The sequence below is a fragment of the Entamoeba dispar genome, genomic scaffold (genome assembly GCF_000209125.1).
Source record: "Entamoeba dispar SAW760 scf_1105229458141 genomic scaffold, whole genome shotgun sequence".
Taxonomy (NCBI): Eukaryota; Evosea; order Mastigamoebida; family Endamoebidae; genus Entamoeba; species Entamoeba dispar.
Window position 1 is genome coordinate 1 of NW_001853044.1, and position 21,972 is coordinate 21,972.

At 21.8% G+C, this 21,972-nt stretch overlaps 5 protein-coding genes across 5 annotated transcripts, besides 53 other annotated features; 1 reads left to right on the forward strand and 4 right to left on the reverse strand.

Annotated features, from left to right (window-relative positions):
• Window positions 1-204: 204 nt before the first annotated feature.
• Window positions 205-265: a sequence feature (AT_rich).
• A 17-nt stretch (window positions 266-282) lies between these two features.
• EDI_142090 (uncharacterized protein) lies at window positions 283-678 on the reverse strand (the record flags this gene model as incomplete). The annotated part of the gene is made up of 1 exon (XM_001734274.1): window positions 283-678. The coding sequence occupies one exon, from the start codon at window positions 676-678 to the stop codon at window positions 283-285; it is 396 nt and encodes a 131-aa protein (XP_001734326.1).
• Window positions 384-407: a sequence feature (AT_rich).
• Window positions 679-687: 9 nt separating the features above from the next.
• Window positions 688-784: a microsatellite.
• A 1-nt stretch (window position 785) lies between these two features.
• Window positions 786-1,547, forward strand: EDI_142100 (uncharacterized protein; the record flags this gene model as incomplete). Its single annotated transcript, XM_001734275.1, has 2 exons — window positions 786-1,092; window positions 1,312-1,547. The coding sequence occupies 2 exons, from the start codon at window positions 786-788 to the stop codon at window positions 1,545-1,547; spliced, it is 543 nt and encodes a 180-aa protein (XP_001734327.1).
• Window positions 1,226-1,259: a sequence feature (AT_rich).
• Window positions 1,548-1,578: 31 nt separating the features above from the next.
• Window positions 1,579-1,622: a sequence feature (AT_rich).
• A 204-nt stretch (window positions 1,623-1,826) lies between these two features.
• Window positions 1,827-1,872: a sequence feature (AT_rich).
• EDI_142110 (uncharacterized protein) lies at window positions 1,857-2,973 on the reverse strand (the record flags this gene model as incomplete). Its single annotated transcript, XM_001734276.1, has 3 exons — window positions 1,857-2,424; window positions 2,541-2,554; window positions 2,665-2,973. 3 exons carry the CDS (start codon window positions 2,971-2,973, stop codon window positions 1,857-1,859), a joined length of 891 nt encoding a protein of 296 aa, XP_001734328.1.
• Window positions 1,976-2,025: a sequence feature (AT_rich).
• Window positions 2,346-2,367: a sequence feature (AT_rich).
• Window positions 2,409-2,446: a sequence feature (AT_rich).
• Window positions 2,576-2,637: a sequence feature (AT_rich).
• A 676-nt stretch (window positions 2,974-3,649) lies between the features above and the next one.
• Window positions 3,650-3,729: a sequence feature (AT_rich).
• A 416-nt stretch (window positions 3,730-4,145) lies between these two features.
• Window positions 4,146-4,212: a sequence feature (AT_rich).
• An 11-nt stretch (window positions 4,213-4,223) lies between these two features.
• Window positions 4,224-4,247: a sequence feature (AT_rich).
• Window positions 4,248-4,280: 33 nt separating this feature from the next.
• EDI_142120 (uncharacterized protein) lies at window positions 4,281-4,613 on the reverse strand (the record flags this gene model as incomplete). Its single annotated transcript, XM_001734277.1, has 1 exon — window positions 4,281-4,613. One exon carries the CDS (start codon window positions 4,611-4,613, stop codon window positions 4,281-4,283), a length of 333 nt encoding a protein of 110 aa, XP_001734329.1.
• A 93-nt stretch (window positions 4,614-4,706) lies between these two features.
• Window positions 4,707-4,737: a sequence feature (AT_rich).
• Window positions 4,738-4,915: 178 nt separating this feature from the next.
• Window positions 4,916-4,996: a sequence feature (AT_rich).
• A 66-nt stretch (window positions 4,997-5,062) lies between these two features.
• Window positions 5,063-5,141: a microsatellite.
• Window positions 5,142-5,526: a repeat region.
• Window positions 5,527-5,620: a microsatellite.
• A 15-nt stretch (window positions 5,621-5,635) lies between these two features.
• Window positions 5,636-6,024: a repeat region.
• A 1-nt stretch (window position 6,025) lies between these two features.
• Window positions 6,026-6,621: a repeat region.
• Window positions 6,590-10,160: a repeat region.
• Window positions 10,077-10,916: a repeat region.
• Window positions 10,917-10,934: 18 nt separating this feature from the next.
• Window positions 10,935-10,988: a microsatellite.
• Window positions 10,989-11,293: 305 nt separating this feature from the next.
• Window positions 11,294-12,992: a repeat region.
• Window positions 12,993-13,000: 8 nt separating this feature from the next.
• Window positions 13,001-13,171: a microsatellite.
• A 249-nt stretch (window positions 13,172-13,420) lies between these two features.
• Window positions 13,421-13,572: a microsatellite.
• Window positions 13,573-13,668: 96 nt separating this feature from the next.
• Window positions 13,669-13,831: a microsatellite.
• A 1-nt stretch (window position 13,832) lies between these two features.
• Window positions 13,833-13,946: a microsatellite.
• A 653-nt stretch (window positions 13,947-14,599) lies between these two features.
• Window positions 14,600-14,646: a sequence feature (AT_rich).
• Window positions 14,647-14,784: 138 nt separating this feature from the next.
• Window positions 14,785-14,856: a microsatellite.
• A 69-nt stretch (window positions 14,857-14,925) lies between these two features.
• Window positions 14,926-14,972: a sequence feature (AT_rich).
• Window positions 14,973-15,104: a microsatellite.
• Window positions 15,105-15,118: 14 nt separating this feature from the next.
• Window positions 15,119-15,152: a sequence feature (AT_rich).
• A 12-nt stretch (window positions 15,153-15,164) lies between these two features.
• Window positions 15,165-15,284: a microsatellite.
• EDI_142140 (protein serine/threonine kinase, putative) lies at window positions 15,199-19,302 on the reverse strand (the record flags this gene model as incomplete). Its single annotated transcript, XM_001734278.1, has 1 exon — window positions 15,199-19,302. The coding sequence occupies one exon, from the start codon at window positions 19,300-19,302 to the stop codon at window positions 15,199-15,201; it is 4,104 nt and encodes a 1,367-aa protein (XP_001734330.1).
• Window positions 16,217-16,356: a microsatellite.
• Window positions 16,463-16,533: a microsatellite.
• Window positions 16,605-16,679: a sequence feature (AT_rich).
• Window positions 18,022-18,057: a microsatellite.
• Window positions 18,420-18,446: a sequence feature (AT_rich).
• Window positions 19,268-19,298: a sequence feature (AT_rich).
• A 91-nt stretch (window positions 19,303-19,393) lies between the features above and the next one.
• Window positions 19,394-19,458: a sequence feature (AT_rich).
• Window positions 19,459-19,623: 165 nt separating this feature from the next.
• Window positions 19,624-19,807: a repeat region.
• Window positions 19,808-19,995: 188 nt separating this feature from the next.
• Window positions 19,996-20,039: a microsatellite.
• Window positions 20,040-20,043: 4 nt separating this feature from the next.
• Window positions 20,044-20,068: a sequence feature (AT_rich).
• A 32-nt stretch (window positions 20,069-20,100) lies between these two features.
• Window positions 20,101-20,693: a repeat region.
• A 12-nt stretch (window positions 20,694-20,705) lies between these two features.
• Window positions 20,706-20,778: a sequence feature (AT_rich).
• A 224-nt stretch (window positions 20,779-21,002) lies between these two features.
• Window positions 21,003-21,030: a sequence feature (AT_rich).
• A 134-nt stretch (window positions 21,031-21,164) lies between these two features.
• Window positions 21,165-21,225: a sequence feature (AT_rich).
• Window positions 21,226-21,253: 28 nt separating this feature from the next.
• Window positions 21,254-21,300: a sequence feature (AT_rich).
• A 210-nt stretch (window positions 21,301-21,510) lies between these two features.
• Window positions 21,511-21,542: a sequence feature (AT_rich).
• A 131-nt stretch (window positions 21,543-21,673) lies between these two features.
• Window positions 21,674-21,849: a microsatellite.
• Window positions 21,805-21,930: a microsatellite.
• Window positions 21,931-21,950: 20 nt separating this feature from the next.
• Window positions 21,951-21,972: part of a microsatellite that runs on past the window's edge.

The following is a 21,972-nucleotide window of genomic DNA, read 5'->3' on the forward strand; positions in this document are numbered from 1 at the left end:
AAAGATATTAATTGAGATGTTAAATTATTAATTTCATTCATATTTGTTGTATTTAATGTTATTAATTGTGATATCATCTCTAATATCATCAATATATATATTTGTTTCTTTCATTTTCTCTTTTATTTCATCAATTTCATTATTTGATAGAATATCTTTAACATTAATTGTTGTCATTCCATCTGATGATTTAATTGTATCAAGATAAATTGTATTATTATTAAAATATCTTGTTGTTAAAATATTATTTTTATTTAAATATTTTGAACCAATTGCTTCCATTTAATAATGTAAATTAAGTTCTAAGATAAAATATTCATCCCAAATTCCAAGTGGCATAATAATATTTCCTTTATAATCTTTAAACCATATTTCTATTGAAGTTATATTTTTATTAATATTAAAATGTTTTGGTGTCATATTCCCATATGTTGAAAAACATATCATTTGATCATTTTCAGGTGAATCATAATTAAATGAACCATGACAACTAACACCAATATCTAATTGACCATTCAAATTAAAATAAACAAAATTCAATACTTCTATTGTTTTAGGATAATTTTCAGAAGTAATAAATTCCCATGGTAAATTCACTTTCCATTTCCCTGTTGTTATATTTGGAGATGTATTTTCTCTTGTGATTGTTAAATATCTTTGATAATATAAACGAGTCATATAGATCTGATTATTATTATTATTATTATTATTATTATTATTATTATTATTATTATTATTATTATTATTATTATTATTATTATTATTATTATTATTATTATTATTAGATGAACAACTTTAATCAAAAGACAACAAAACCCATTCGAAAAACTTTATCACGAAAACAGGAAGATGCTGATGACACTGAAGAGATTCACATGGATAATGAATCATTTGATGATGAATATGTTCCTCGAAGTCCAATTTATTTTTCTCATTTATCACTAACTCCAACTGTAAATAATGCAACAAAAATAAAAAATTATCTCAAGTTATTTATGAAAGATTCTACAAATTTATATAATGCACCAAAATATAATAACCTGATTTATGTACGTATCCAAGATACAGTACTGATTATAAACATGGAAACATGTTTGATAAAATTAAAACAGAAATATTATCATATTTCAATAAGGTTAATAAGGATGATAAGGGTGATAAAAAAACTAAATGATTTAATGAAAGTTCTTGAAAAATATAAAACTATTAAATCTGCAATTGGGTCAAATATTATTAATATAATAATTCAATTAAAAATTCATTATTGAATTCATCAAAAAATCATTGATGGAAATGGATTATTTTATTTAGCTGATTCGATTGAAGAGATTGATAGTGATGATATTATAGTATTAAACATTATTATTACACTTCAAAAAAGAATTATTATTAGAGAAGGTAAATCAACTACATTTGATGTTGATAAATTTTACGGTAAGCCAGGGAAAAAAGTTCAAAAAGAATATACAGTTGGATTAAAAGATTCAATTGATGATTTTAGTGCACTTGGAAAGACAAGGAGAGTTAAAAAATCTAATTCTCATTAATTAAATCACCAAATGCATTTAACCTTCATTCATTTATTTTATTAAATATATCATTAAATGATTTAAAAAATTATAGATTCTTTGAAGGTAAAAATAATGCTGTAGCAATTGCTCATATGATTAATGTAAAAGTTATTCCTAATTGTATTGGAAATATTTGGGTATATGTTAGAGATTGGCCAGAAGAGAAAGGAAGAAGTAGAAAATTTAATTTAGGTAAACAAAATATTAATGGACTAGTGGAAAATATCATCCAGATCCATCAAGAGATGATATAACAAAATATTTAATAATTAACATTTAATTTATTTATTTTTTAATAATACTTATATCTCCTGTTAAATTATCTATTTTTAATATTTGTTCTTTATTCATTCCTAAATATAAATAATATCCAATAAATCCACTTGTATTTGCTGCTGTTTGTCTAAATATATAATTAAAATTTTCTTTAGAATATCCTTTAAATATAATAATTGTTGCTACTTGTATTTTAAATGAGGCATTTAAACTTTTCCATATGTGCATATTTACAATAATAGTTGTTTTTAAATGTCTTAATCTTGTAATAATTTCTCCCCATGTTTTATCTTCTTTCATTAATGCAAATAATGCATCTTCTAATATAATTAATAAATGTTTTTCTTGTGGTTGTTTATAATATTGTATTAATGCTGGTATAAATTTTTTATAATTCATTCCATAAATTGGTGTTTTAATTAAATCTTTTAATTCTTTAAATGTTTCATCTTCTCCTACATTTTTTGTTACATAAATAACTGCTCCATATAAATGTTCTATTTTATTTATTTTTATTAATCCTTTCATTATAAATGTTGTTTTTCCTGTTCCTTGTTTACCTAATATAATATTTAAACTATTATAATAAAAGAATATTTGATGATGAACTTGTTATATTTTATTTCCTTCTTTAATTTTAGATAATCTATTATTCACTATTTCATCTATTTTATCTATTTCTATTTCATCTACTTCACTCTCATCTTCTATATCACTACTATCTTGTGTATTTATATCAAAATAATTCATTCTAAAATTATTTAGTTCAAAAAAATTAATTAATTTATTACCAATGAATATCATAAAGAAGATTAACTCTTTCATTTAAAACACCATTCCGAAGTTTTTCATTCATTCTATTTTCATTAATTAATAACAATCCGATTCTTTCTAGTTCTTTTCTTAATCGTTTATTTTCTTCAATGATATCCATCATAACATCAATTGGATCATCATTCATCTGTCTTTTAATAAATTGATTCATCTTCTCTTTATTATTTGTTTTATTCTTCTTTGCTTTTATTTCTTCTTTAGGTGTTTCCGTTATGTCTGGACATGGTGGAAGTTCTGGTGTACCTGAAAATGAACACATTTGCGTAATGTTGGTATCACTAACAATCGACATTTCTATTATTTCTAAGATGATCCAATTTGTTTATATATTATCTAAAACTCTTCTCTTTCTTCTATTTATATTCTAATTTCTTATTTATCTATATAAATAGGTATAAAAATCATATGTATTGATATATTTCATCATATCTATGTTTTATTTCGTCTCATGAGTATTATAAACTCATCTTAAACTCAATAAAACATAAATATTTCAATGGAAGATATTAAAATAAGTACATATTTAACTATTCTATTATATGTAATATTTATTAACCTAGATTTTGTATAATGACTTTTGATATTTTTGTTCCATTCTTTATACAATTTATAGAAGATCTTCCTGCTTGTTTATTAATTTTGGCTTTTTATCTTATTATCCTATCATATTATAATACCCCTATTTGAACTTATAAAGTGGACAAAAACTCAATTTAATTAACTATTTATTCGTTTATAATCTCATTTTTTATTCATTCATGTCTTCTGTAAGAGAATTACTAATGGCTACTACCTGTATTGATCTTGACCCAGCCAATCTCCAAATTGCTTGCCCTCTTTTATCTCAGCTTGTTCTCCTTCTTCTATCAATCACTAATGAAAATAAAAAACGAATATTAAAAGGGGTTTATTGAAAACTCATATGGCAAATCAACACATTAACTGGATGGAATAAAAACACTAATTGGTTAATTATTTTAAATGTTTTATTTTATTGTGAACTATATCTAAACAAAATAAGAAAAAATAGTTTAATTAATTATTTTATCTTCAATGATCATTTTGTCTATCTAATTGTCTGTTTTATGTCTGTTTAAATATTCTTTGTTTACCCCAGATCTAATATTTAAATCTTATGTTTTGTTGTAATGATCATACCCACATGTGCTGCTTAGTTTTAAGACCTTTGTCCTATGTTATACGCGATATTAGAGAAGAACTCGATCACCACCTCTATAGAGATAACTTACTACCAGTTAAGTGTTTAATCTATAGTATTAGCTATTTTTGAAGGCACTGGGCCTTCGAGGAGTTTAAGTATGACTCCGCTCTTCTTTGTTACCTCGATCTTTACATCGAGAATTGTTATTCTCTCCTCATTGGAAGAGAGAAATTAGCAACTTGCTTAAGAGAGATCCAAAACTATGAATACATAAATGATTTCTCTCATTTCTAATTGAATTCTTTTTTATTATATTTTAAACAGATAACAATCTATTAATTAATTAGTTTATTGATTTAATTATTTAAACAGACACCTACTATTATTTATTTTATTTATTAAAACTAAACAGACAAATAGTATCAAAAAGTATTTACTTACTTACTTTCTTTTTTAACTTTAGCATTTTCAATTCCTCTTAAAAGCAGTTTTTTAATCGCTTTCATTGTTTCTTTATATTCTTCAACTACTTTCTTAAGAACCAATTCCATATCTTCAATAATTTCAGTTTCTTTAGCACAAAGATCAGCATATCTTAAATCTTCATCATTAAATCTATGTTCTCTATCAAAGCAGTCTAGCAAGTCCATACAATAATTTTTTACTTCTTTAACAACATTGTGGAAGTCAAGTAATACATTAACCTTTATATCTTCTAATAGTAATTTGGCAGCATACTCCAATGCATCACGGTTATCCATTCTATCCATCGCCGATTAATGATCTTAGTTAGACCACTTAATCTATTTATTGATTTCAATAATATTATTAGATTATCGTTATAATTTTGAGATTATAGAATCAATATTAAAAATTTTATTATAAAAAAATAATCCAGAATTACAAACAGTGTAAAATGGGAAAATGATTTTACAAAAAATGAAACAATGAAAATACAAAAAGTTGAATACACCAAAGAAAAGGAAATACAAAGAATAGAATAATTCAAAATATGAAAAGAATACCTCAAAAGAATGTACTCAAACGTCAAAAAAAGATGATTTCCATAAACTAATTATAAATAAAATATTAATATATAAAACACAATCTATTTATATAAAATGTGTTATATAAAACATAAAATGATATATATCCCAAAAAGACCAAAATTTCCCATTACGTACTACATGATGCCATCACACTATCGTCAAATTGTACCATAGAAAAAATTATTATAAAAAGAAAAAATAAAATAAATTCTAATTTAAGAAAATTGAAAAAATAAAAATAAAATAAAAAATTAATTAAGTATTAATAGAATTTATGTCTATTGTTCCTGGATCATGTGAGACTAATCCTATCTCTTCGTCTTCGTCATGTAATTCAACAACATATAATTGGTTGTGGTAGAATCAGTGTTCCATAACATCCATCATGTTTTTAATTACAATGTTTTTGACTTCTTTTATGATGTCAATTTCGATTTTTAATTCTTTAATTAATTTAATACTTTCTACATTTACTAATTAATTTATTGAAATTACTCCTGCAATTATTTTAACGTCTTTTAATTTCTCTATTTTCATTAGTATATTTTTCAATTCCTTGTACATATTTCTTTCTTCCAATAGATTCCATTAATATTGTGAGCTGCCACAATAATCATATCAAATATTAGACCAGAAAAAAATAATATAAAAAGAAAAAAATATAAAAAAATATAAAAAATAAAATTAAGAAATTATAATTTAAAAAAATTAAAAAAAAACAAGAAAAATTATTGATAAGAAAAAAAAATAAGAAATAATAGATATATCCACAATTTGATTTTATAATTATTGAGAAGTGATTATTTCAGTTTCTTCAATACGTTCTAATTCTACAATAGAGTTTATTTCAAAAATATGAGAATTAGAATATTCCTCTTCTAATGTGTTGCCAATGTTGAATATGTAGAATATTAAGTATTTCATGTTTTTAATAATAATTGTTCGTAGTATTTTGGGGAAGTTGATTTGTAATTTTAGTGTTTTTAATCTTCTTACTGATTCTTTATGTATTAATTTATTGATAATATTACAAGTATTATTTCTACATAAATTAATTCTCTATTTTGTATTAACTTCTCTTGTAATTCTTTGTATTTATTTATTTTGTAAATATAATTTAATTCTATATTCCAAGATTTGAAAGTAGCACGTCAGAGATACCACACAGAACGCTAAAATATTTCCATCCTTCGATTCCCCCAATTATGGACTGGTTATGACATTGTGTTTAGTTAGAAACACATCTTAATCAATACTACAAGAATAATAATGTTTATTATTTGCAATGATGGGATATCATTAATAATAAAAGAATGGATATTTATAAAGATGTTATTATTACTTGTTATGATACAAGTACATTTGATAATATATGATTATCAAAGAAAAAGGGTTTGGTGGTTGATTCTAAAAAGAATATTAACCTAAAGCAATATAGTAGTAATTATATATTCTCCTTAAAATAAGAAAATAAAGAAGAATAATTTTAATACTCATCAAAATCAAAAAGAAATTAAATAATGAATATTTAAGTAACCAATGTCTAAAATACTCTATTCCACATCAAAAATGAGAAAATGAAATTGTCACAATTCAACAACTAAAATCAAAGGATATTCCAATAGTTGATGAACAAAAACTTTTAAAGCAAAGGGATGGGATTAGTTATTCTCCCCTGACAAGGAATAATAGAAAATATTTCTATTAATACTTAATTATCTACTTTTTAAATATAATTTAATTCTATATTTCTATCTTGACATATGGCGACATCAATAATATATCATTTTTTATCTTTGATGATTTGATAATATATCTGGTATTCTAGCAGTAAAAGAATTGTCGCTAACCAATAAATCATTATTGTAATTTATAATCATTTCATCATTATTAATACATTTATGATGTACATTAAAATCAATTTCATCAATTTCATTAAAATGGGTAATTAATATGTGTTTATTTGTTTACACATAATCATATTTTAATATTTGATTCTTCTTCATTACAAGATATCCTAACAATATATTATTAATAGATAAAATAGTGATATAACAATGTTTACAATAAATTAATATATTAATAAGAAGTATTTTAGATTTGATATTTCTTGTCATAGTTACTCCTTCTTGTATCTTTACTACTTTGATGAATACATTTCTTTTTATATTTAATGACCTCCATGTAGTTACTGTTAATTTATTATTATTAAATATACAATTTACATTTCTTATATATTCACTACATTTCTTTCCATTCATTTAAATATCTTTCATTTATTTTATTTGTTACAATTTCAAATACATTGTTTATATCATGTTTTCTTTCATTTATTTGTATTATATTCATTCATTGAAATTAATTTTCTTACCAAATACTCTTTTCATTCTTTTAATTCATTTTGGATTCTCTTTTACTGTTTCTATCATTTCTAATATTTCTGTATTTGATCTCCATTTATATTTTAAATATATTCTTAATAATTCCTTACCACATTCATCTCGTACTGACATTAATCACATTCCTAATTCATTTATTGTGACATATAATCTACTTTTGTTGAAGTTTCTACTGTATAATTGGAGTTGTATCAATGAATTTCTTATTTATTTACTATATTCTAAACTCACTAAATTTCCATGGAACAATACAGAATTAATACCTTAATTTTGAGATTATATCATTATTAATTTTTCTAATTGTATTGAGGCTGTTATATTTCATAATATTTAATGATGATAGAATAGAAGATACATCATTTAATAATCTTGTACAATATTTATTATATTTATTTATCTCCTATTTCAATACTAAGATATTTATAATGATTATCATTAGTTACTCTTGGTAATTCAGCTAATTCTCCATTTATCTGACCATTGATATTATTCATTATCCAACTTTTTTCTACTTTTATTTTTAATCATATTGCATTAAATATTTCATTTGTTAATTTATGGGCTTTTCAATTTCATTGATGTTATTAGTTATTATACTTAAATCGTCAATATATAATATATGATTTTAACTGTACCTGTTTTTCTTCTCCTCGTTTCGATAGATAGTTTATTAATTTGTTTATCTAATTGTTTAGATAATATATCAATAAATAATACAAATAACAATTGAAATAAACTATCATATTGTATTATTCATCTTTCTACATTAATTATACCTACATTTTGTTGATTATAATATAATTTTTAATATATATAATATACTTTTAATTACAACTAATGTGATGTTAAAGTAAATTAAACATTGTTTAACCCATTGATGATTAATATTATCATATGCTTTAGAAATATCATATGTTTCTACCCACTTCCATTTAGCATTGATTAATAACTGTTGGATTATAGTATTGTATAATAATCATTCTTTTGATAATATGTATATTTTTTACATCCAATTTGATTTGGTGATAATTGTTTTTCAATTGGATTTAGCATCAGTTGGCTTTCTATCTTCATCTTTAATAAAGATGTGTATACTTTTAACAGACAGTTTAAACAAGTTATTGATCTGTAATTTAGTTTATATAATTTATCTCATTTCTTTTATATTAATATTGTCTTTCCTTGGATAAATTGAAGAGGGATAGTAGGATTATACAACAATTCATTAAATAATTTTAATAAGAAATTGTTTGGTTGTTCTAAATATTTAATCCAGAAGTCTTATATTTTATCAATTTCATGTACTTTCCAATTACCAATGAATTTTATTGCATGATTTAATTCATCAGAAGTGATTACTCACCTTCTATTATTAATTCTATTTTCAATTAATATATCATATAAATTATTATTTATGAAATTTATATTGGTGTTATTTTCATAGATTCATTTCAAGAAATTAATTGTAGTAATATTATCTGGATATTCATCTTCTTTAGGATTATTTAGAATTTGTCTCTTTCAATATTTTAACATTTTATAATTCCATCTAATTCTTTTCCAATTATTCTTTCTTACTTCTATTTCTATTCTTTTCGTTCTTTTGATGTATTTGTAATAATTTATTTGATCATTTGTTTTTACTTTAATATGATATATATCATATTTTTAAATATTTAATATTCTTTTTAATTTCATATATTGATTATTATGGAGCAAGTCTCTTAATCTACATATTTTTGATTGTAATATTCTTTCTATACTTCTCCTTCCACTTCTTTCTTGATTCTTATTAATAATGATGTTAATAGTGGAGGTTATAGTTTTAATATAATGGTAGTAATCATCTAATGTATTGATTACTATTTCATTTGTATTAATGATATTAATTATTTGATGTATTTTGTTTTTATTGTAATAATAATTAATAAATTATACATCTTCTTGTTATTTTATTTATTCTTTTTTAAATATTCTTATTACCTCCTCTTCTTGTATTTCTTCTTTCTTATTTATTCCGGCTATTAATTCTTTTAATTCAATATCTTTCCATTGGTGTTATTATTTCTTCTTCATTTCTTCTATTGACTTCAATTTTAATTTCATTCTTTATTTTAAATGTTTTCTTTATTATTTCTTTATATTCATTAATATCTTCTATTTTAATTTCAATTTCATGTATTAATCTTTTTATTTCTTCTTCTTTAAGTTGACCTCTTAATTTTCTTTCTAATAACTTTAGTGCAAAACATTTATAGAATGTTAGAATTTATTCTTCTCTATTTGTTTGCTTCCCCCGTTTTTTGATTGTCATGATCAGATGTGATGATCTTCTTATGTTGATTTCACATTCGATTGAATTCTGCGTTAACTTTCTTTTTTTGGAAGATCATCTCACTTGATGATATTTCATCAGCTACTACAACATTGGGGGTGATATCATTCACAATTTGTGTTTCAGATGAGTCAGATATAGTGTGATTTATCTCATCTTTCTTCTTTTCTTCTTGTGTAATTTTATTTTGTAATTTAAATAATTTATCTTTCATGAAGTATACTTGTTGTGATAAATTGCTTACCTCAGACCTTTTCCTTTCTGATTCAGCATGGAATTCGAATAATTTTCTATCACTTTCTTGTTTTTAGTGTTTATCTCCTTCTCATGCTTCTTCTTTAATGACATAATGTCATTTGATAATTTATTAATGATCTGGTCCTTCTTTTGTATTTCTTCTTTTTTTCTTTCTCTTTAATAGCCTCCTCTATTCTTTTCTTTAATTCTTCTATTCTTTTATCTTTTTCATTGTTCTTTTCTTCTTCTTCTTTTAATTTTGTCTTTTCTCTTTCATTAAGCCTCTTCTTCTCTTCATTGTCCCTCTTTTCCTCAGCAAGCCTCTCCTTTCTCTCTTTTATTAGCCTCTCTTCCTCAGCGAGCTCCTTCTTCTCCTCAGCAAATTCATTTTCATCATCATTTTCAACTTTGTATATTTCTTATTTAAGTATTTATCATGTATTTCTTTTTGATTTATTTGTTTGTCATCTTCTTCATTTGTCATACTAATCGTTTCTTCTTCTATTCTAATCATTTTTGTTTTTTCTCTTGCAAGTAAATACCATATTCTCATTATTGTTGATTATATTCTTTAATCTTAGTGTTCTTAATTTATTCTATTTCTTGTGGTGTAAGTATTTTAATTTCTTCTTCAATTAGTCTTTTCAAATATTCTTGTTTTGTATTTCTATTATTTCTTTTATTTGTTGTTGTCTTTTATTATGGTATTGTCTATACTGTGTTGTGTTTTATTATGTGATTTATTTGTATTATAATACTGGTTGTTTCTATTTGAATTAATGATAAAATACTTATGATGATGAAAATGAATGAAGTGATGAATGAAATGATTCATATCATTATTATTATAACTGTTATGATAATTGTTATGGTGATAGATATTATTATGGTAATGATTAATGTGATGATTAATGTATTTCTGTTCATATAGATAATACCTATTTTCACTCCTTCTTCTATCATTTATATTTCTTGGTTGGTATAGATTTCTCTTTCTTTTGTTATTGATTTTTTTATAATTTTTGTGGTTCCTCCTGTAATGTTTCGGCATCTCCAAGAAAAATTATTGATAATAAATAAAATAAAATGAATAATAATTAAATAAAAAAATAAGGAAATAATAAAAGGTTTAATAATTTTAACACGTTGTTCACCTGAGAATTTCTTCCCATCCATCATTCTCAGAAGAGTCTACTTCTTCTGGTTCTTCAACACCTCTATATTCTCCACAATGTTCACCACAGTATCTCATAAGATCTTTCATATTTGATATTACAATATCTTTTACCATTATTTCACATGGAATTTTAATTCATTCATTTCTTAATAATCTAACTATTTCTTTATTTATCAATCCTCCTACTGTTATTACGATTGGAATAATTATTACTCTTATTATTCTTTCTAATTTTCTGAGATGTTCATGTAATTTCATATCTCTTACTATTATCATATCTGTGTTCATTCCTTCTTTCTTCTTTAAATATCTTACATAAATATCTGGTCTTTTATGAAAATTTTCTTTGTTTTTATTTATTATTTCTTGATTCCAAACCATAAGTATTTTATCTCTCTTCTTCTTTCATTTTTTTCTAAATTCTTCTTATTATTAATTTCTTTGTATTCTCTTCTTTATTTCTTTATCTGTATATATTTCATATTTAATCTTTAAAGCCTCCATATATATATTTATCTTATCATGTTTATTCATCTGTGATTTTTTTTGTGATTATACAATTGAGAATGATATGGTTTATGGTTGTTATTTTATTACAATTATTACACATTTTATATTTTGGTTCATGTGTACATATTGCTTTTATTATTCCAATATTTGTTGTATTTTCTTACATTTTCTTCATATAAATATATGCCTTCATTATAATATTAATTGTTTTTCATGCTTTAATTGTTTATTTTAGTTTGTCATTTTATCTTCAAATAATTTTAAAATTTCATTACTTTCTTGTTTCCAATTTATTAATATATTCTTCTTGAAATTTATTTTTTTATATATTTTATTATTTTTCTTCTTTAATTATTCTTTTTTCAACTTGATTTATAGAACTTATTCAATATTCTATTCTTTTCATTCAATATTATCAAATTTCCTATTTTATCTCCTCTTTTTAATGTGAAACATATAATTATTCTTATTAATTTAATATCATATTCATCTCTTATATTCTAATCCATCTCTAATATTATTTTGATTTACATATAATCTATTACTACACTTCCCGTTCCTATTATACTTCTTTTAATCATTTTCTTATCATTTAATCTATTTTTAATTTCATAATTGACTATTTAACAACAAAACCACTATATGTTAATTTTGGTATTATTTCTGTATCTATTCTATAATATATTTCTTATTACTATCATTTCCTTTATTTAGTTCTTTTAATCCTTCTTTTATATTATTAATTATTTTCTTTAGACATCCTGAATCATCATTTCTTATAAATTGATAAACTCCTAAATATTTATATGTATGTTTTTCATGTGCTAATTGTATAGTGTACTGTTATCTGGTATGTTTATATTTCTTCTCTTTAATACTCCACATTTATTTATGTTTATTTCCATTCCTATTGATTCAATTTTATCAATTATTTTCTGGTGTATTATTTCCATTCCTTTTTTGTTTTACTAGTTATTTTAAGATCATCCATATATAATACATGTGATATTTCATTTATTTTTCATTTATTTTATCAATTACATCGGAGATTATATTCATTTGTAATATAAATAAGAGAGGAGATAGTATGTCACCCTGTAAACTACCACTCTTATTTCTTCTTTATATTTATATCATATTTTTATTTTTAATCACTCATACTTTTTATTAATTGTGTTATTTGAAATGGTATTTTAAAGTGTCTTAATGTAATTTCTATCTATTTATTATTTACAGTATCATAATCTTTTTTAATATCATAAAATGTTTCTAAGTATCTTTTATTTTGTGTTTCTCTTTCATTTCTTTCTATTAAACTCTTTATATTTCCTTTCTTGACTGCCAAACTTCATTCTTTATTCTCATTTTTATTAGTTGTTCTTCTATTTTTCTTTTTATAATTGAGTGAATATTTTCATAATTATATTTAAACAAGTAATTGGCGTCCACGAAAAAAAAAAACACAAATAAGAGAAAAATGAAGAGAAAGAAGGGCATAAAAGAAAAAAGTGAAAGAGGAAGTAGAAGAAGATGAAAAGAATAAAAGTAGAAAGTTAAGAATATAAAAAGAAAAAAAATAAAAAGTAGTAATTCAAAAAGAGATAATAAAAGATGAAAAGAACGATGAAATAATGGGTGCATTTTTATTACAGAAATTAGAAATGTTTAATAAAAAAGCGTTTCATCTAATGGTGGAAAAATAATTAACATTGTTTTATTGATGCAAAATATTTTGTTCCTTTTTCTTTTTGTGATTTTTATTTATGTGTATAATTTATTATCAGTGTTTATTATAGTCAGTTATAAGTGTTATCTGATTAGTATATAACATGTAATAGGTGATAAATGATAAGTGTTATATTCATATGATATAGATGGAAGATAGAAAAGTCAGATGAATAATAAATGATAGAAAAATAACTAGAGAAATGATATGAATTGATATAATAATAGAGAAGGTGTATAAATAAAAGGATAGATAAAGTCAATATAATATAGATAAAAGAAGAATAAATACAAAGAGAATGTACATATCCATGATAAGAATATAATAGAAATGAGAAAAGGATAATGAATTGTATGAAGACATAAGAAAGTACATATAATTAGAAGTATGAGAATATATAGATGAAAGTATAAAGAGTATAAATAGAAAGAATTCTAATAATCATGATGAATATAAGAATATAGAGATAATATGATGTTATATCTATATTATAAGAAGAGAAATAATTATAAGAAGAAAAAAATATAAAGATATAAAAATAAAATACATAAATAACATAAGAATAAAATAATAATAATAATAATAATAATAATAATAATAATAATAATAATAATAATAATAATAATAATAATAATAATAATAATAATAATAATAAGATAAGAATAAAAATGTGTACTTGTGTTGAATTAAAGGTCTCATTTGTTACATTGATAGTTCAGACTAATTGATCAAAAGTATTTATAAAGTAAGATAATCAGAAATAATTGATTACAGAACACGTATTTAACCTACTTTTTTATTTTTTTGTAAGAGCAAAATATTAAAAACAATTTATTCTATGATGCAAAATATTTTACTCCTTTTTCTTTGTATGGTTTTTATTTAGATACATAATTTCTTCTCTTATTTTGATTCTCATTGGTAGTTTCATCATTCTCTATATACAAGAGTATTGTATTGATATATTTAGTTGTGAATTTATATCATTAAAACTATCATCATTTTTATTATTTATTCATTTTATCTCTTTTGTTTTATTCGTATTTCATATTCTAAATTCAAATCTTTTTCATTTAATTCATTGACTTATAAAATAACATTAAACATCATCACTGTATTTTAATGATGTTGTAAATTGAGAATAATATTTTAATACATTTATTTTTCTGGTTCATTTCCTCTACACTTATCACCTATTAATATTCATTATATTATAATAATCCTTTATATCAGATGTACCAATTACATTCTTTAATTCATATCATTACCAATTTTAAAATATACTTAAAATAAACAATTTTCATACCAATTATAACACCAAACTTTAATATTTAAATGATATAAAGAATAATATTAATATTGATTAAATTGTGTATTACTTATTTTTTACTAAAAGAAACATTGATAAATGATAATTAATTGATATTAGAAGTTTTGTTTCATTTTAGACTTTTGTGTTATGTTTGTGACATGCTATTTTCCAACTTAGAAATTAATTAAATTATATGATAAACATGAAAATTACAATAAAAGAAAAGAAGATAAGAATAACATCAACAGTAAAATTAAAATAACAAATATATCACTTAATTAATATCTCTATCATTTACAAATCATTTAATTGTTCTAATAACAAACATCTTCAAAAGAAAATAAAATGAATATAATTAAAACAAATTCATTATAATATAATTTATACTTATGTATTCATTTATCGTTGTTATTTATTATCTTTTTATTCTTCTATTTTTCATTTTGTTTATTATATAGTTATTTTTGAATGAATGTATTCTATTTTAATTTATTTATTGTTCATTTCTTTATTTGTAATTAAATGAAATGATAAAATATGTTAATAAAATTAAATTATTTAATAGAACTAAATGAAATATTTAATCCTATTTCTTTTATGTTTTTTTTTTTCATTCTTTATTTTCAATTATTTCTAACATTTTTACTACTTCTTCTATTCTTATTCTTTCTTTCGGTTCTTGTTTCCATGTTTTTTCAATAATTTCTTTAATATCTTCTTTAACTTCTTGTATTATTGTTGGTCGTTTACCTGTTGTGATCGTATCTGCAATATCCCATGGATGTGGATATAATGTTTTAGGAAATGGATCTTCCCATGTAATGATTTGTAACATTGTTATTGAATATGAATATATATCTGATGCCATTTTATAATGTTCTCGATTAAGTACTTCTGGTGCCATGTATTTTGGTGTTCCTATTCCTTTTGTAAATGTCATATTTGTCATCATCATATTGATGTTTCTTGAACTTCCAAAATCTGTTAATTTACAATTAACTCCAATATTATCATCAATTGATACAACAAGAAAATTATCTGGTTTAATATCTCGATGTAGTATTCCATTTGAATGAAGATATGAAATTCCTTTTGCTCCATCTATCATGAATTTAATTCTTATTTTATTTGGTATTTCCGTGTTTGTTCTTTTATTAATTAAATCTTGTATTGATCCATATTTTGCATATTCTGTTATCATACATATTTTATTAGGAATAAATACTGCTCCATAAAAATGAATAATATATTCACTTCGAAATTTATCTAACATCATTACTTCTTTCTCAAATTCTTTCATTTTATCTTCACTTTCTTCAATTTGTTTCATTTTCTTAATTGCTACTTGATTCCCTCTAAATTCTCCTATATATACAATTCCAAATGATCCTTCTCCTATTTTCTTTTCTTCTTTTATTTCATCTGGATCAAGTCGTGTTGATATTTGTGTTTCTCCTTTAATTGAAATACTTTTAATTATTTCTTCTTGTGTTTTATTAAGTGTTTTACTAATTATCATCATTTGTTCTTTAATTTTAGTAGTACATTTGATTGTAATGAATATTTCAAATTCACATGCATATCCTCCTTCAATTGTAATAATATTTGGTTTGATTCTAATTGAATATTTTTCATTTTCTTCTTTACTACTTATTTGTATTTTCTTTTTTTCTTTATTTTCATTTCCAATACATATTATTTCTCTAATTTCTTTATTTACTTCAATTTCTTCTCCTTCTCCTATTTCTATTTCTTTTTTATTTGTTATGATTCCATCTCCAAGTGATATAAATTTGATATTTGATTGTGAAATTTTAAATATTGTTGTTGTTTTCTCTTGTTCTTTCTTTTCTTTACGTTTTATAATGTAATTAATCATTATTATTATAATTATAATTATTATAATGATGATAATAAGTATAATGATGATAATTATCATTATCATCCACCATACGATTTCTTTATTACATTTTGTTCCTTCTTCATTGATTCCATACCAAAATGAACATTTTGAACATTTATTATTTTTTGTTTCTTTACATTTATTAATATTTGAATAATGAATACATTCTTTATTTATTATTATATATTCATCTTCACATTTATTACATTCTTTCTCATTTAAACATGTTATACATTGTTTTCCACATTTTGAACATTCTTTATTTATTAAATAATATCCTGTTAAACATTCTCTACATCCATATTCTTTATCTATTTCTCCTTTACATCCTTTAATTGTTGTTGTTAATTTACATATTCCTGTTGAACTCATAAAATATCCTTCTCCACATATTATACATTTATCTTTTTGATTACATGTTAAACATTCTTTTTCACATTTTGAACATCCTTTTCCATTTCTATAATATCCATTCTTACATATTCCACATCCACTTCCATCTTGCAATAATTGTAAACATGTTCCATTTAATTCTTCATTTGATTGACATGTTTTATCATTTCTTAAATATTTATCATTAGAACAACTCATACAATATGTAGATGTTCCATAACATGTTTCACATTTATCATCACATTTTAAACATTTCATGTCTTTTGTTAAATAATATCCTTCTTTACATCTTTTACATCCATATCCATTTTGTTCTTCACAATATTCTATTTTTGTATTAATACATTCTCCGTTCAAATTAGGTGAATATCCATTTGAACATTCAACACATTTTCCATTAACATATGATTTATTTAAACAATATTCAATATTATTATTACATTTTCCATTTTGATCTTTTATTATATCTTCTTCACATGTTTTATTTATACATTTATTATTATCTAAATATTCTTCATATTTACATTTTATTTCAATATCATTTGTTTGACATATTTCTGATTTTGAACATTCTATACATTTATTATTATTGATGTATTTTCCATTTTCACAATATATTTCTTCATTCTTTCCATTTTGATTCTTTTCTTTATTTGAACATTTTTCATTGTTTAATGTATATTTATTTGAACATGATACACATTTATTTCCTTCATAATAACATTGATCATCATTATCTCCATTACATTGATTATTTTCTATTTTATATCCATTTAAACATTTTAAACAATAATTTCTTTCTGATTTATTACATTTATTATCATTTTCTTTACATTCTCCATTTTCTTTAATATATCCTTCTTTACATTGATAACAATATGTTTCATTTCCAATTTTACATCCATTTTTGAATTCTTCACATGTTTTTGTATTTAAATTAAGATAATATCCACACTTACATTCAATACAATGACTTTGGTCATTTATTTTAATACAATGTGATTCATATTGACATTCTTGTTTTGAATTTAAATAATATCCTTTTTTACATTGGATACATTTAAATTTTTCATTTGATTTACCAGTTAAAACAATACAATTTGATAATTGACCATTTAATCTTACTGTTTCATCAAATATCATTATATTATTATTACCATTATTATTAATATTTATTAATGGTGTTGATGTAGAAGAATTAGTGAAATAATAAACAGAATTATTAACAAAAGAATTACATGTGAGAGTACCATTTATAATTAAAGTTAATGGTTTATTTGTTGGATTTGATGAATGTTTTAGTTCATTATTTCCATTTATTTCCAATATATTTGTATTTGAATTGTATTTGAATTTTGAGTTATTATTCTTTTCTCTATTATTTGTAATTTCAAAGTTATTAAATTGTATCTTTTGAGTATACTCTTTGATTGATGAAACAGGTGCTATTAATAATGTAATATCATCATTAACATTAATTTGTTTAGCTGAACTAAAGTTATGTAATGTAATATCATGATCAATATTAAGAGTTGTATATTTAATAATATTATTATTAAAATCTACTGTGTTTAAATTTTGTTGAATATTAAGAATACATTCAGTTTCACCATTATCATCACATGGACAATGTGGATAATTGAATGGTTTACTACCACTTCCTGAATACGATAATTCATAACTATTACCATTCATTGTACAAGTAACATTTTTATCTATTAAATTACTTTCTTTTGGACAAAATCTCATTAATCTATTGTTTGATATTAAATATGCTTTACCATCTGACATATCAAGTCCATTCTTAAAATCTTTTGGTAAATAATGGTCAAATGATTTTTTATCAAAGTCAAGTGCAGCATTATTATTAAATGACATCACATCAAAACATTGTTTATTATTAATTGGATTATTAACTTCAAATTTACTTATTTGTGACCCAGCTGGTTTATAAAGATGAATCCAATCACTTTTCCAAATAATTATTTGAGGTTGATTTAATGTTGGTGTTGTTTCAAATGTAATTGAATGTTTAAATGAAACACACCCATTCCAAACTACTGTAGAATTTGTTCCAATGTTAAATTCTTTTTGTGTATGAAAATGTCCATTTAAAGTAATGTTAGAATTATCTAGAATCTTAAAAGTATTTGCATTCCAGTAATTACTTAAACTTTTCATTATGAATGTACCATTGAATTCTGTGTTTTCACATTCCATAATATTATTTAAAGAATAACTGAAGTCTTTAGTAAGATGATATGAACAACCATTGTAACCTCCCAGTGTCGTACATTTGGAATTAGCCTCCCCACTTCTATCTTCAAATCCATCTTTAAAATCATATCCTTTTGGAATACAATCATATCCATCAGCATTAACGTAATTAATCAAAAATATAATATAAAATATTAGCATGAATGAATATGAAGAATAATAATATTAGATTATTTTGTGATGATGATTGTTTCTTTCATTTTTATTGTTTTGAACCTTTTGTTGAATTTTGTTATTTTATATTATAAATAAATCAATAATAATATAATATTTTTTATTTATTTTTATTATTAATAACTAAATTCTTAACATCAAAAAAATGGAAAACATGAATTTTTAATAATCAGTTAATGTTATTCTCAATAAAATCTTGATTTTATTTATTTAATTACCTTTATCATCTCATCATTTTAGCTTTTGTTTAACACTCCAACTGATTATAAAATATGTTTAAGATAATACTCAGTTATGATTTACTTAATATGTAAATTTTTAACCTGTTGAGAAGAGAACAGACCAGTTTCTTCAACATTCCTTATTTCTTGTAAACTAAACTCCTCTAAAGATATTCAAACCTGAATTGTCTTCATTTCATCTTGTCTAGGTTTTGTTTTAAATTTAATGACTTTGAAACCTTTTAATGTTTTTTAAAAATTGTTAAAGTTTTCATTGGCATTTTATTTTTGTTTTAACAAGATGTACTTCATATTACTACATTAGAGGAACCAGCATGTGATAGTCATGTATTATGTACTCAGTGTTGATACAATAAATAAAAATACTGAAGACCTTATAATGATATGACTCGTTTTGAGTAATTGAACTAAATCGTAGTTTTCTTTCTTTTCTTTATCATTTCCTTTTCTTTTTTTTTATTTCTTGTTATATTATTTTTTTATTTAAAAATGAAATGAAACAGTTATTTTCATTTATTTTTTTGATTCAAAGGTAGCCAATATCAGAAACACCAGACAGGACCCTAAAATAAATCCATGGTCGATTTATCAGTTATAGTTTGGTCATGGTGTTACTATTAGTTAGAAAACATCTTACTTAATATTGCAGGAATATCGGTGATTATTATTTATGATGACTTGGTATCATTTATAATGTAAGAGTAGTTATTTATAAAGACGGTAGTATTACTTGTTATGATACAAGTATATTTGTTAATATGAACTATAAACAAAAAGGATTTGTTGTTGTAGTTGATGCTAAAATGAAAATTATTCATAGTGTTATAGTGATAATGATTATTCTTCTTAAAAAACAAAGTAAAGAAGAGGGTTTTTAATACTCATTAATTTTTAGAAAGGAACTTAAGTAATGAATATTTAAATCAGAGATATCTGAAATACTTTATTCTACAATAAATAAATAAAGAACAGAATTTCTCATTTTTCATTATCGAAAAGCCAAAAAAAACAAACTAATAATTGATGAGCAAACAATCTTAAAACAAAGTGGATAATCTCCACTAAACATTGGACAATAGAAAATAAGTTATTAACATTAAATTATCTACTTTTTATTTTTTCTTATTCTTTTATTTATTTTTTATGTTAATTTGTATGTTTAATTGATGTTTATGTATTATAAATTATTTATTAATTAATACAATTTCATGAATATAAACTAAATCATTTTATGGTTCATATTTTTTTAATTGATGAAAATATGAGGTATTAATACTTCTTTTATCTTTATTAACTAATCTTGTTGTAGACTCTAAATTAACAAAAACTCTCATATCTTTCTTGTTATACATTATGATAATACCATATTGTTAAAAAAAAAGATTTAATTAATTTATGAATGGTTTTGAATACATTGAGTTTATGATATTTTTTATATAATTAGTTATTTATTCTCTTTGTTTTCTTCTTGTTCATTATTCATTGTTATATTAATTGAATCATTTATCATCATTTCAATGATATTCAAATGTATTTGGTCTATTTCATAATCAAAATGATTTACATTTTGAAATAATAATTGATGAGATTATTTAAATTAATGTTATTCATTTAGATTTAATTTTTAATTGATTAATTAATATTAAATCAAGTTATTGAACAAGATGAGAAGTGTGATATATAATGAATAATGATATTATGATAAATAAATATATTAAATAATGAAATATCAGTATGTTATTCAAAGTTATCCATTGTTATTACTTTTATTTGATTATTAACATAATCACAATTAATTAATTCATTTATAATATACTGAATGATTTTATTTAACATTATGTCAAAAAAAATATATTCATTATTGTGAATATTGTTCATTTAGAAATGTAATATATTGATAAATTATATTTTGATTGAATCGAAAGATCAAATGTTTTATAATATTTTAAAAAATGATAAATAAAAGTACCATCAACACAAATACAAATCATCATACTTTTTGATGATGATATTAATTGTTTTATAATTTCTATATACTCAGATAAATATAATTTTATTGACTTCTTATCATCATATTAATTGAAACATATTTCATCAATAATAAATAATAATTTATATTAAATATCATTACAAAATAATGATAAAATAATAGAAATGTTAATAATTTCATTATTTTAATAATTATTGTATATCATCTGATTTTAATAATATAATATGTAAAATAAGAAATTAACTTAAGTAATAATCAAATCATTTATTAATGATACTAATATCTTGTTTTATATTTAATAATTCATATTTATTAATGAAATAATAAATAATAAATCATAATTAAAATATTCATTAATTAATTTCATTAAATCAAAATCAAATTTTTATTTATTTTTCATTTACA